This window comes from Pseudonaja textilis, chromosome Z (genome assembly GCF_049901715.1).
Source record: "Pseudonaja textilis isolate UNSWEBS1 chromosome Z, rPseTex1.2, whole genome shotgun sequence".
Taxonomy (NCBI): Eukaryota; Metazoa; Chordata; class Lepidosauria; order Squamata; family Elapidae; genus Pseudonaja; species Pseudonaja textilis.
The window spans coordinates 130140848-130155416 of NC_142008.1; the positions used below are offsets into that span (position 1 = coordinate 130140848).

A 14569-nucleotide genomic window follows, 5' to 3' on the forward strand; every position below is an offset into this window, starting at 1 on the left:
TTGTTTGTTTGCAACCTTGCTGTTGAAACAGGTGTCACCCTGCTCTGGGAGAGTAAAAGTTTGCCTTGATAACTGTTGCATGCCTCAAAGAATTTAATGCTGAATTAAATGGTTATTCTCCACTGACAACTAAAGCACCTTGTACAGTACAGAGATGGGTAGCTTGTGATTTTAGAGCATGGTTTCCCAAACATGGGTGGAATTCAAGTCCCAGAATTCCCTAGCCAGATCTTCAGCTGATTTCAAGAGCCTTTCTTAAGCAAATTTAAGTGTAGGTTTTTACATTCTTCTCCTGCAGGAGAGGATTTTAAAAGAAAAAAGTCAAGAAAATAGCTGTGACTGCATGATCAAACCCCACTGCTTTTTAATGTGTATTATGCACATAGTAAAAAGTGTGGGGCTACAATTGTGTAGGTGTGGCCACCATGTTGATTCTCTCTCCATTTAGAACATTCCCAAGAGTTGTATAATAATAACTGGCCTCACGAGAGATAAAAAGGTGAAAAACATACAAAAGAAAAAAGAAATGAGGTGGTGATCATGATGGTTTCAATAAAGGAGAATATTTATAGCTCAGAGTTGAAATGTAAGGTCCTTGGTGCTTTCTGAGTTGGCTTGTTTTCTTCCTTGTTTTCATTACTTTAAGGTAACATCATCAGTACTAGTGTGCGAATGATGGTTTCACACACTTTTGATGTGAAATGGTTTCACACATTTTTTGTCCTGAAATCATCCATTTCTCTCTCCATTCCCCATCAGAAATGTCAGCGGCAATTCTAAAATAATATTACAATTTATGCATTGGAGGGTAGTGGTGGTGGATGGGCATTCAGGTACTGTCGAAGAAGAGTTGGATAGTCAGACATTACTCCGGAGACCCCATAGCTAAAGGCTTCTTCAAAATCTTTGTCTTCATTCAAAACCCAAAGAAGAGTCTAGAGAGAAAGTGGAAGAGGGAAAAACAGAATCACAAAATGCAAACACCAGAAATAAAAGGACTGTGGCCCTCCAAAAAGAAAAGAGTGTACCAAGAATAAGAGCCGCCTTTGCTGCAATCCCAAAATTTCTGGAGCACCACTTCATCACTACCGTTAGTAGCCAGGTCAATAGCAATATTTTTTTTACAATAGTTTGAACTCGGGTTTTAATTCAGGCTCAGCCACTCTTGCCCTGGTCATTTCACACTCGGACTACTGCAATCCACTCTACATGGAGCTACCCTTGAAGAGTGTTTGGGAGTTACAGCTGAGACAACATGCAGCAGAGCAAACAGTTTTAGGGGTCCCTAGAGTGGCCCATGTGACCCCACTGTTACATGAACTGCATTGCTTACCAATTTGTTTCGGGTGTAGTTGGCCATTAGTTTTAAAGCCCTGTAGGGCATCATCCAGGCTATCTGAGGAACAGTCTCGCCCTGATAGGATTGGCACTCCATACTTACTCTGGCAGGAGGGACATGCTGTGGATCCTGTTGGCCTGGGAATTGCACCTGGTGAGATCCAGCAGAAAAGCCTTCTCTGCTGTGGCACATCCTGCCCCTTGAGATGAGATCTGCCTTCACCCTCTTGGCCTTCCGAAGGAACCTGAAGACCTGCCTCTGTCAACTGTCCTGGGACCCCAATGGGAGGTGGTCTCATTTCCGAGGTGGCTAGTAGATTATTAGAGGATCCCACCTCCACCCTCTGTGCGCATGTTATTTTATTTGCTTTGTTGTTTAACTTAGTATGTTAAATTTGGTGATCAATGTATTGCTCTCTTGATGTTTTAGCTCTATATAATGTTTATACCATTGTAAGCCCCTAGAGTTGCTTAGTAGTAAGATGAGCGGCATATAAACTTAATAATAAATAAATAATTCTGACCGTTCCCAGGAATATCAGAATCAGAATAGAGTTGGAAGGGGCCTTGGTGGTCTTCTAGTCCAGCCCATTGCTCAGGCAGGAAATCCTGTACTTTTTCAGACAAGTGATGATGGTTCAGTCCTTTCTTAAAAACCTCCAGGGATGAAGCACCCACAATGTCTGAAGGCGAGAGCTGTTCCACTGGTTGATCATCCTCACTGTGAGGAAGTTTCTCCTTAATTCCAGGTTGCTTCTCTCCTCGATTATTTTCCATCTGTTGTTTCTTGTCTGGCCTTCTGGGGCTTTGGAAAATAAATTAACCCCCTCTTCTCTATGGCAGCCCCTCAAATACTGGAATACTGGTGTCATGTCCCCCCTCCCAGTCCTTCTTTTTTCTAGTAGAGGCTAGCATGCCACCCACAATTCTGATTTGTTAGCTTTCCCCAACATACTTGTATTCCTCTGTCTTCCAGATGTTTGAACAGCTTTTTACGCATTGTCAGCCTGGTGGGAAAGGAAAGAAATAGGAATACAAAAGGTTTAGGTATATTCACTCTGCTTTATGTATTATAGAGTCCAGCAGAAAAAAAAAGGCGGGGGAATAGATATGAGAAAAAACAAGATATTTCACATAGTGTCACTTGGGGAGAGAGGGGTCATTTTTCTGATATTTATTGTCTCTAGCAGGGAAACAGCTGGCTTGGGTTATATGTTTCATTAAGAGCCCTCCTGCTGGGAAAGGAGAGGAGAAGGTGATGAAGGGAAGGAATACTTAGTAAGAACGAAACAATTAAAACCATGGTTCTATGTCACTCACTTGGTGGCAAATATTGCCAGGAGTGATCCAAGTCTGCCCTTTTTCACTGGAAAAAACGTCCTAGGATTAAACAAAACAGAAAGGTGGCAAAATTAACAAGCTCCTGAGAACTGCTGGTTTCCTGCTATTCCTCCTTTAAAATATTGGATCCCACACTTTTTCCAAAGAAGTAATTCCATGAATTACAAAACATACTACAAATATATCTTGTCTTTGACAGGCAAAACCCTTAGAATAATTTTACACACCAGCATTGTTTTTCTCCACAACTAAGCTTCTACAGAACATGAAAGAGAATATATGAGGAAGGTCAGCTTAACTTTATCCTGTCCAATTAACTTAGGCGTTATTCACATTATAGGGGAAAACCCCCAAACTGTGAGGTTTGAATGTCTTGTGTCAGAGGTTCTTTGTTGAACTGCTTCCAATTAGCTTGTTCCCATCTGAAGGAGACACAGAAGCACTGGATTCTGGACAGGTAGTTTTCTTATGTCTCCCTATAAGAGTGGGGAAGATGTTTTATTTGATAAAAACAAAGTGATACACGAGTACTTCCTATATTCTATTCTATTATCATCTCTGCACCATTCCTATGATAATGACTATTGCAATGTACTAACAATCTTCAATTGCTGTTACTATGGCAGTGTTTATACTAGTATTATCCTAAGAAAACCAGTTTAGCATAGTGGTTAAGGCATTAGGCTCAAAACCAGGGGACTGGGATTCCTAGTCCAGTTGGGTGACTTTGGGCCAGTCACTTTCTCTCAGCCCTAGGAAGAAGTCTGTGGCAAACTACTTTTGAAAAACCTTGCCAAGAAAACCGCGTGGACTTATCCAGGCAAATCTCTGAGAATGGCAGGGGGGAACATTGTTTTGTTACAATTTCCTATACAGGTTGCCTTTCCTTGATGTGATGGAATGTTTACCTGCAGGCACAAACAGAGAAACTTTTATCTTTCTTAGAAAGATGCTCAGGTTAAGAGAGTACACCATATTTTCTTTCTGTGCTTTCAAAAGTCTCTTCCCAGTGCTCCTCCAGGTACACATTCCATCACACTAATGTCCATTCATTTAGTGACTGTTCAAAGTTACAACTGGGCTGAAAAAAAGGTGACTTAGGGCTGGTTCTTGCGCTTATGACTGCTTTATCATCCTGACAATCTCACGAGGGCGATTTGGATGCCTGGCAATCATATGACAACCATTTGTGATGTTCTATCCAGATTCCAAGATGCAGTCAATGAGGAAGCTGGCAGGGAAGGTCACAAGTTGCAGTCATGTGATGCTTTGTTTAAAAACCACGGAGATTCATTTAACAACCATGGCAAAGAAGGCAAAATACCTCACTTAATTACTGTACCACTCAGTGATGAACTTTCTGGTCCCTGTTGTGGTCATAAATTGAGGACTACCTGTATGCCAAGAGTTTGCAACCTTGGCAACTTTAAGACGTGTGGAGTTCAATTCCCAGAATTCCCCATCCATCCCCATGCTGGGGAATTCTGGGAGTTGAAGTCCATGCATCTTGCTCACCCCTTTTGTATATTATGCTTGATATTATTACTACTATATAACAATATTTCTTTCTTAAGTCTGCTCTGAAGTTGCCTCTGAAATTTCATCTCCCCCCCTCCCTATAAATGGCTGCATATAGAGCTCTTGCAGTTTTTTTATATTGTGCTCTATGTTGCTGCATTGCTATACTTTCCCCCCCCCCTTTTGCACTCTCCACTCCTGAAGGAAAACATCTTTTGTTTGGCTGCTGTACTGTTTGCTGGTGGTTGCAGGGCCACAAACAAGCATCTTCTTCATTCTCCGCCCAACCTATGTGAAGCTTGCAGCTTCATTGGCAATTCTGTTGATGCTGGATAGAAGGCTCCGATGGGGAGGAGGAGGAGGAGGAGGAGGAGAGACAGCAGGCACCTGTGGTTTTGCTAAGCAGCTTCTCTTCCACACCTGCCTCTATTGTTTTTCTTCGGGATTCCTTTTAGATATTGGAACATCAGAGAGACTCAAATAATTCCACTCAAAGCTCTCTTTTTTTGCTTTTATGGTTTGTTTTTCATGTTTTATTACTTCCTGCTTGTCAAAGAGTCAACATTATGCCTCCTAAAAAAAGAAGAAGAAAAAAACAGATTCAAGTCCTTTCTTGCTATGCTTCACAGCAACGGCTTCTGGAATGAAAGAGTCCATTTAGCTGACGTTCTTCTGTTGACATTCTGTAAAATGTTTACTGGTTCTAGGAGTGGCAAGAGGAAATGTTGTTGAGAAGTGGGGGGCGGGGGAAGAGTACTGTGTTCATATTTCAATCATTCAAAGTAGAGTTTGAAGGTACTTTGGAGGTCTTCTAGTCCAACCCCCTGCTCAAACGAGATCCTATACCATTTCAGACAGGTGGCTGTCCAGTCTCTTTAACACTTCCAGGGATAAAGCACCCACAACTTCTGAAGGCAATTTGTTCCACTGGTTAATTGTTCTCACTGTTAGGAGTTCCTCCTTAATTTCAGGTTGCTTCTCTCCTTGATTAGTTTCCATCCATTGTTTCTTGTCCTACCTTCGTGTGCTTTGGAAAATAAGTTGACAGCCACCCACCACTTCTTCTCTGTGGCAGCCCCTCAAATACTGGAATACTGCTATCATGTCACCCCTGGTCTTTCTTTTCTCACACCTGGTTTAGCGAAGGGGGAAAAAAGTTGTGATACATAACATGACGACACTGTGACAATGCAAGTTTGACACTCCTGCTCCAGACAAGTTGTTTCGTTTATTTTTTCCCCATCTTTATTATTATTTTATAAATAACTCAAGATTGGGAACACACCAATTACTCTTTTCTCTTCCTAATTTTCCCCACAAAAAGAATCCTGCAAGGAGAGTTGGATTGAGAGAGAGTGACTTCCCCAAAGTCACCCAATTGGCTTTCATTCCTAAGGCAGGACTAGAACTCACGGTTTCCTGACAGTTAGTCCAAAGTCTCCTGACTGGCTTCCATGCCTCGTGCCTTAACTGCTAGACCATTAATGGCTCATTAATATATGCTCCATGGTCACCGATTAACATCTAGCTCAGGGTAGCAGATAAAATGGAATGTGACAAACGGCAATGGGCAAAAGAATAAAATACAAACAAATAGAGGCAGCTTGCAGACAGAAATGATTGATCTAGAAGGACTCCCCAAATCTCTTGACCAAATGCCGGTCTTCATTGCCTTTCAGAAGACAGACGGGCCATTTGGATCTTGGAAAAACTGTTGTCCAATAGGAGAGACACAGCAATAGAAAAGGCCCGTGGCTTGGGTCCCATCAGATGACACTGATTAATGGATAGGACCCAAACAGTGGTGGTATTCTACCGGTTTGGTCCGGTTCTACCGAGCCGGTAGCGGCGATGAGCAGTAGAGACTGAACCAGTCCTCTCTGATGTTGGACCCACCCCACACACCCACTCAGGCACCCATACCTTTTGTTCTGCTTTTGAAGTGCAGCTGCTTTGTGTAGCACAGCAACTGCCGCCCAGCAGCTGCTGAAGCGTCAGGGAGTGTGCGGGATTGCCAGAGATGACTCAAAATGCCTGCACAAAGTGCTCGTTTGACGTACGCGCAAAACGCACCCACCAAGCCACGCTCACCGAACTGGTGGTAAAAAATTTTTTGAAACAGATCACTGGACCCGACACACGTCAACCCCATCAGATTGTAAAGGTAGTCCTTGATTTACAACCACAATTGGGCCCAAAATTTCTGTTGCTAAGTGAGTTTTGCCCCATTTTGTGACCTTTCTTGCCACAGTTGTCAAGTGGTTCACTGCAGTTGGTAAATGAGTAACCCAGTTGTTAAGTCAATCAAGCTTTCGCATTGACTTGGCTTCTTGGAAGGTCTCAAAAAGGGACTACATGACCTTAGGACACAGCAACGGTCATAAACAAGAACCACTTACCAAGAGTCTGAATTTTGATCACATGATCCTGGGGATGCTGGAGAGGTTGTAACTGAAAAACAGTTGCAAGTCCTGTTTTTCAGTGCCGTTGTAACTTTGAACAGTCACTAAATGAATTGTTGTAAGTTGAGAACTACCTGTATTGGAGGAGCAGAAGTCTCTGGAGATGGGTTGTCTCATAAATAACCCTGCCCTGTATCATGAGCAAAGCCAGAGCAAAGGGTTTAAGAGAGCAGCATTGGCCGTGTCTCATTGGGACTGATAGACCAATCGTTCTCACTTCTCTGCTCTCCTCAGTTGAGAATTCCTGGATGCTGGTTAGCTGCTGGTCCTGTGGAAAGGCCACTGTGTGATATGGATGCAAAGGTTGCCCAGACACCCTCCCTTTCCTCAAATCAGCATGCCAGGAAAGTGTCTCTCCAAAGCTGGCACACAACTCTATTTAAAGGGGAGAGCAAATGTGCCACATGACTTCCAAAGGCTAATCATTAGATAGATGATCGTATTTCTAAGTCTGTATGTTTTTCTGCCTAAATCCCACCCTTGTAATAACTGTTACCTGTTTATGATCGAGGGCAGCACGAATTCGAGGAACGATTCCTTCAGAGGGAAGAAGGGCAGGAGTCCAACGTACCAGAGACCAAGCATTAAGAGGGCCCTGCTCCTGGAGAAGACGTAGGGCATATCTTTATTCTGGGGGGGATAAATAACATTTATTTTTTTTACTTTAGGCAGTCGATTTGTCCAGGGGTGGGATTCTATCGGTTCGGACCAGTTGTATAGAACTGGTTGTTACAATTCTGTGCAATTTGGAGAACTGGCAAATCAGGCCCCCCGGCTGGCTCCACCCTCTCCGTTCTCCCCTCCCCACCCAGCCAGCCCTTGTCGCTCATGCACAACATTGCTGACTGCAGTCTCCCCTGCCCAGTCACTCCTTAAGGTATTTCTTTCCTCCCCCTCCCAACTATCACCCGTTCCAATGATCAGTTGTGCTGGGATCTCCCTTGCTGTCTTACTGCTTTGCCCAGGAGGCTTCCCTGAGGCCCAGGGGGACCTTCCATGCTCCGTTTTTTGCTTTCCTGGGCCTCAGATAAACTTCCTGGGAGCAAAAATGCCTCTCCAGGAGGCTTCCCTGAGGCCCAGGAGGCAAAAAAAAAAATGGAGCGGGATGGGGTGCAAAAAACAAGACAAAGCCACGCCCACTCAGTCACATGGCTATGCCCGCCTAGCCACGCCCACCTAGCCACGCCCATGGAACCAGTTGTTTAAAAAATTGAATCCCACCCCTGGATTTGTCATTCCTAGACTTCATTGCTGGGAAGGTTGTTGCACTTCATCCCACAGCTTTGTTTTCCCACTTGCTAAGCATCCAAATACCCCAAATAGACGGGAAGGTTCAGGGAAAATACAATTCTTGCCCTGGCTTGACAAAACTCAACTGCTTAACAGTCTTTCAATCTAGCTTAGTAAATTTAGGGAGGCTGTTGTCTAATGCTTATGGACAATTGGAAAAAGCAGGTGTAACAAGTTGGTCTACAAAGAAAGCTTAAGAAGAATAAGGAAGAACAGGGTGGACTTTTTAAGCATGCTTTAATATGTTACAGGCAATCCTTGACTTATGAACACAAATGGGACAGGAATTTCCATTGCAATGCAAGGTGGCATTACATGAGTCATGTCTAATTTTATGACTTTTTTTGCTGTGGTTGTTAAGTGAATCACACACTTGTTAAGGGAATCAGGCTTCGCCCATTGGCTTTGCTGTCAGAAGTTGTATATGGTGATTTCAGGACTCCGGGACACTGCAATGGTCATAAATACAGGCCAGTTGCCAAACGTCCAAATTTGTGACCATGGGGATGCTGCAACGGTTGTAAGTGTGAGGACCAGTCACTAAATGAATGTTTGTAAGTCAAGGATTACCTGCATGAAGGGGTACTTTATTTATTGCTATCTGAAGAGTCTAAAAAACCCTTTCCATATATATTTATACAGTCTGAAGCTTTAAGCAAAAAAAGGATTTGTAAATATAAAAAGTGAAAGTGGGGAAAAGGACATTTGATACGTACAGCTTTCCGGCATTTTTTCAGTATTTGATTATCAAAGGAGGCCCAAATGGTGATGTAGGAACGATTGTATTTCTGGACAAGATGTGCTACCTGGAAGAAGGGAAAACAACATAACCTCAGGTAACACCTTCCTAGAAGGAACATCGGTTTTTAGTGGCGCAATTGCCTCTTGTGGAAACTGAGTAAGAAGAACCAATCAGATCAGAGGGAGCGGAGTCCGAAGCACCAATCAGGTGGCTTTTCTGTGGGGTACGGATTTGGATAATCTTATGCACTTATTCTCTTTACACCCTACACTGTGGAGGTCAACTTCTTCTAACACCTTGATGTAAACAGTGATATGAATAAGTGATGAGATGTAGGGTCCACCAGCCAGAACTGTGGCTACTTGTACTCTCAGTTCAAGGATGAGCAACTTGATAACCTTAAGATAATTATAACTCTCTTTCTTCTTTTACTGTCTATGAAGCTTCCAAGTTCATACTACCAAAAAGAACAGGTACTCCAACTTACAACCACAATGGGGACCCAAATTCCCATCGATAAGCAAGGTGGATGTTCATGCCCAATTTTACAAACTTTTTTTTGCCATGATTAAATGAATCATTGCCGTTGTTAAGTGAATATATGGTCATTAATCACATCTGGCTTTCCCCATTGATGATGCTTGCTGGAAGCCAACTGGGAAGGTCGCAAATGGGATGATGTGACCTGGGATGCTGCAATCCTCAGAAGAAACATATGCCGATTGCCAAGTGTCCAGTACAAGGACCGGTCATAAATAACATTTTTTTCAGTGCCATCACAATTTAGAACAAATGGTTTTTCAATGTCTTCTTAGAAACTTCCAGTATTGGAGCATTCACAACTTCCTGATCCTTGCAAATTGAAAACCTTATACAATAATACTGATCTCTCCTTCTCCAGAAAAAGACTGAGAGTTCCTACTCTCAATTATGATTACATAATTCAATATTGTTTGAGACAAAATCTCAATATTTCTTGAAACTATGTATGCCTTTGAGTATTTATTTCCTTTCCTCTATGCCTGCTATTTTTATCTAAAATCCCAGATATGGTTTAAAATTCATTGAAAGTTCACTCTTGTAGCAAACTTTTTTTCAAAATAATGGATTCAATTTTCTCAATGGATTTGAGCAGCCTCAAATGAGAATTAACTGCAGAAGTGGAATGAGATTTGGAAGGTCAACATCTTCCTAGACATCTTCTATAGTCTTAGGAATGTAACCAAATTATAGGAATGAAAGGATAGAGTGGAGTGGAGTGGAGTGGAGTGGAGTGGAGTGGAGTGGAGTGGAATGGAATGGAATAGAGTAGAGTAGAGTAGAGTAGAGTAGAGTAGAGTAGAGTAGAGTAGAATAGAATAGAATAGAATAGAATAGAATAGAATAGAATAGAATAGAATAGAATAGAATAGAATAGAATAGAATAATCTTTATTGGGCAAGTGTAATTGGACACTCAAGGAATAACTCTACTATTACTTTATTCTTGTTTACTACAAATAAACAAAGTGTCTTTGTATCTTAATTGAAGGATTTTCAAGTTGAATATGTCCTTATATGCGAGAGAAACTTTTGGTGAATGTAGCTTCATGTTGACCAGTAAAAAAGTGAACATAGATCTGCAAGAGAGATCTAGAGACAGGAAGGTTGGACACTGGCCAAGATCTGTGCTTTATGCAAAATGTGTTGGATGGTAAAGAAATTTGAAAAACTGAGTTGGGTTTCAGATGAATGATTGTCCAATGTCTTCTTAAAAACTTCTAGTGTTGGAGCATTTACAACTTCTAGAGGCAAGCTGTTCTACTGATTAATTGTTCTAACTGTCAGGAAATTTCTCCTGAGTTCTAGGTTGCTTCTCTCCTTGATTAATTTCCACCCGTTGCTTCTTGTCCTGCCTTCAGGTGCTTTGGAGAATGGTTTGGCCTCCTCTTCTTGCTGGCAACCCCTGAGATATTGGAACACTGTTATCATGTCATCCGTAGTCCTTCTTTTCATTAGACTAGACAGACCCAGTTCCTGCAAATGTTCTTCATATGTTTTAGTCTCCAGTCCCCTAATCATCATTATGTTTGCTCTTCTCTGAACTCTTTCTAGAGTCTCAACATCTTTTTAACATTGTGGTGACCAAAACTGGACATAGTATTCCAAGTGTGGCCTTACCAAGGCATTATAAAGTGGTAGTAACACTTCATATGATCTTGATTCTATCTTACCTTATTGATTTCTTACCTTATTGATGAGAACATCATTATCCTCTTTAATTTCAATATTAATAGGGACTTCAGGGAATTGCTCAAAAACCTCTTCCAAACGAGGAATCTGGTGATCAGTACCATGGGAGACTCTTCCTGTTAGGAAGGGTAGGTTGAGTGTAGAACTGAGCATTTTTCTCAGAGATGAAGAGAACAAATGGTTTGCTTTGCTTTCTACCACAGCACATTTCCCCCAAAGTCCATAGTCCTATACTCACCTGGAGAAAATGTCACTTCCAAAGAAGACAGATAGTGTGGCAAATCCTAGGGGATACAACCAGTGATAATAAGAAGTAAGAGTGGTTTTAACAGAGATTTTCGCCATGTGGGTTGAAGGGAGGGAATGAAAAGCAAGTCTCCCCAAAGAGCTAGAATCATTGTTCCAAGGGAGTAATAAGGAAGTTACCTTGTTCCTGGTAACTTAGATCCATTTGCAGGATCAACACTTTCATCCAAATGACAAAAGCAGCCTTAATTCTGTTGTGACCCTCTTTTGTTATGTGCTTGTAATATCAAGTTGCACTCTCAATAGCGGTGAAGCTTGCATTGTTGATGGCACAATGGTGGTTTCATCATTTCATCATCACAACAGAGGCCTGACTCAAACACACACTCTCCACCCAACCTACAGTAGTTAGATGGGATGTTTTTTTAAGTGTTAACAATGGAGGGTGTTATTTATTCCACCTTGCATTTCTGGAGGAAAGGCAGGACTTATGAGACTTATGAGACTTCATAATGAGAAACAACCTGGGAGCATCATTTACATTGCCTTAAAATCTGTCACCGAAAAATACCCCAAAGGCAGGGCAGGTGGATAATAATACCCAAAAGGCAGGGCAGGTGGATGCTAAAGACCTACCGATGCTCACCTTATAGTATGTGAGGCTGATATCAATGTCGTGCCCCGTCTGGCGTTTCAGATTTTCATCATGGGACACAACCACAATCCCATCTTTGGTTATGTGGCAATCAAGTTCAAGCAGGTTTGTCCCCTGGCTCAGTGCACTGGGAAGATGCAAAGATTGGCAAGAGAAGTTGAAGGGCAGGATTAGTGCACAAGAAGGGCAAGTTGAGGTAGAGTGGCAATTGCATTACTCACTTTTTAAAGGCACCCAAAGTGTTCTCAATCTGCTCTCCAGCACCTGAAGAGGAAATCAGATTCCAAGACATTTTATCTTAGGCACTCTGTCTCCAAAGAAATATCAAATTGTTCTGCTTTGGGGTTTAGGAATGCGGCTTTACAAGTCTTGGGACTATCATGGAGCAGAAAAATGCAAATATCACTTCTCAAGAGGAAAAGCAGAGGCAGGAATCTTAATATTAATATTTCCTTTCCTCTCTGATTCCCTTATTCACCCCTGATTTGTATCTGCAGTACACATGCTGACCTCTCCACCCTCCCTCTTGGTGCCCCCAAAGCCCCTCCACCAAATAATCAATTTACATCGCAGAACTTACCACCCCTGTGGGAGACATGTAAGCATCGAATGGGAAACCTGCGTGGTTTGTGAAGGAGATGTGGCTTCTTCCGAAGACAGTGAGATACCAGCGCATAAATTCCCAAGGCAGGTAGCCCATAGAGGAGCAAGTGGCAGCTCATTGTGGTACGTGGGGACAAGGAAGCAGATGGTTAGTATTTCTGAGCTTGGTAAATTAAAGCAAGGAGCAGCAACCAGGACATTCAGGTCCTCTGGAACGAAAAGTGCTCCTGGTTTTCTCAGCAAGAAATGTAGGGATTAGGTCATCTGCATAGAGCCTGGCCAAACTCGGTGGGCGAAATCAGATGGATTGGAATTCCTGTTTTCCTGGGTCGATGAATCTTGAATGCTGTAGGTAAGCAAGTCAGTGAAATTTCTGAAGGACGGGAGTAGGAAGAGAAGGGTGTGTAAAGGGCAGAAACCTAACCCTCCCCTTTGCTACCTGGACCTTCCCATCATTAATTTTTTTCCTGTTGGTTCACCTTATACACACACACACACACACACACACACACACATACACCCCACATGGTCATAAAAGGACACACATAACTGCATGGTTCAGCCCCTCCCAGTCTTCAGGCCAACCTGTGTATGCTATCAGTTTTGCCACTCCCGTGAAGGAAAAAAAGCCATTTTCATGGCAGAAAAATTATGACAGGAGTGGGCCTACCTGCTTTGTCCTCAAGAATTAGACTCGGCTTTCAGATCTGGACACCTGTCTCCTAACCCTGTACATACCTGGAGACCTCTGGAAGCCACGCTTCCTATCAAGCCAGCAGATCCCATCTCCGTAGTTACATAAACAAAGGAGGATTGATTTGTGGCCCATAGAAGTTTCCAATGGCGATACTTGCTTCAGAAAAGGGATCGGTTTGTTCCTCAGGACAGCTGTAGGGAAAGGAAGCACAGTATGTCCACCCCACCTTACGGACACCTTTGTGGTTAGCTGACGGGATTTGTGTGTTTAAAAACCCTCCGTGTAAGTACAGTTTTCAATTTTTCCCAAGTCAAAGAATCTGGATCCCATCGTTTGTAGAAATAAAACACTCACTATCCCCTAAAGCAGGGGTCTCCAACCTTGGCAACTTTAAGACTTCTGGACTTCAATTCCCAGAATTCCAGCTTTGCTGGCTGAGGAATTCTGGGAATTGAAGTCCACAAGTCTTAAAGTTGCCAAGGGTGGAAACCCCTGCCTTAAAGGACATTCATAGTCCTTGACTTACAATAGTTCACTTAGTGGCTGTTCAAAGTTACAATGGTACTGAAAAAAAGGTGATTTATGACTATTTTTCATACGTACAACCATTGCAGAATCCCCATGGTCATCTGATCAAAATTTGGATGCTTTGCAACTGACTCCTATTTATGATGGTTGCAGTGCCTCCCCCCACACCAGGGGGGGGTAGAGTGATCCTCTTTTGCGACCTTCTGAGAAGCAGATCTGGGAAGCCAGATTCACTTAACAGCCGTGTTACAAACTAAACAACTGCAGTGCTTCACCTTAACAACTGTGGCCAGAAAGGTCGTAAAACACAGCAACACTCAGTTAACAAATGCCTCACTTAACAACACAAAAATTAAATTTTCATAGACATACCTGGTGCCCTGCTTAGATTGCTAGTGAAAGTCTTTTTAACATGTATCTCATTTGACCTGGCAACCTTGTATTTTTTTCCCTGAGGTACCTTCCGGATGCTCTCTTTGGTCTCTTTCCTATGCCAGAGGCAGCCTTAATATATCTGTAGCAATTGGGGCATTGAATTGTCATTGCCCCTCTTCCACCTTTTGCTATAGATATTGTTCTGTCACCAGTAAAGAGACTCGCAGACCGGAGTTGAATTCAGCTCTTTAATAATAACAGTAACTTCAACTGCAGTCGAACCGCAGCAGCCCTTTTTATAGCGGCTGCTCCATGGCTCACAACCAATGACATTTAGTTAAACTTCCTGCCGCTATTGGCGGCCAATCAGGTACTAACGTTACTAACCAATCGTATCGTTGCTTCTGTTAACCAATAAATAGAAGTCTCTATTTAAATACACTACACCCCCTCCCCTCTTGGTTCGTTCCAATGTAACATAGTTGCGCAGGTAGGTGGGACTCTTGTGAGTCCTTGTTGACCTGCACAGTTCAGTCCCTGTGT

At 42.6% G+C, this 14569-nt stretch overlaps 1 protein-coding gene across 3 annotated transcripts; it reads right to left on the reverse strand.

The window, feature by feature from the left end:
• Positions 1 to 347: 347 nt before the first annotated feature.
• Positions 348 to 13287, reverse strand: GDPD3 (glycerophosphodiester phosphodiesterase domain containing 3). Of its 3 annotated transcripts, XM_087918333.1 has the most exons (11): positions 13165 to 13287; positions 12404 to 12772; positions 12045 to 12087; positions 11815 to 11950; positions 11161 to 11206; positions 10920 to 11038; positions 8666 to 8755; positions 7156 to 7289; positions 2659 to 2718; positions 2294 to 2345; positions 348 to 935 (listed from the first exon to the last, which is right to left on the reverse strand). In XM_087918333.1, the coding sequence occupies exons 2-11, from the start codon at positions 12543 to 12545 to the stop codon at positions 795 to 797; spliced, it is 963 nt and encodes a 320-aa protein (XP_087774459.1). In that variant the 5' UTR covers positions 12546 to 12772; positions 13165 to 13287; the 3' UTR covers positions 348 to 794. The 3 variants fall into 3 exon arrangements, with proteins under 3 accessions (XP_087774459.1, XP_026567578.1, XP_087774460.1); XM_026711793.2 differs by lacking the exon at positions 13165 to 13287 and having other exon boundaries at positions 12404 to 12866; XM_087918334.1 differs by lacking the exon at positions 13165 to 13287 and having other exon boundaries at positions 799 to 935; positions 7156 to 7260; positions 12404 to 12866.
• Between the last annotated feature and the right edge of the window lie 1282 nt (positions 13288 to 14569).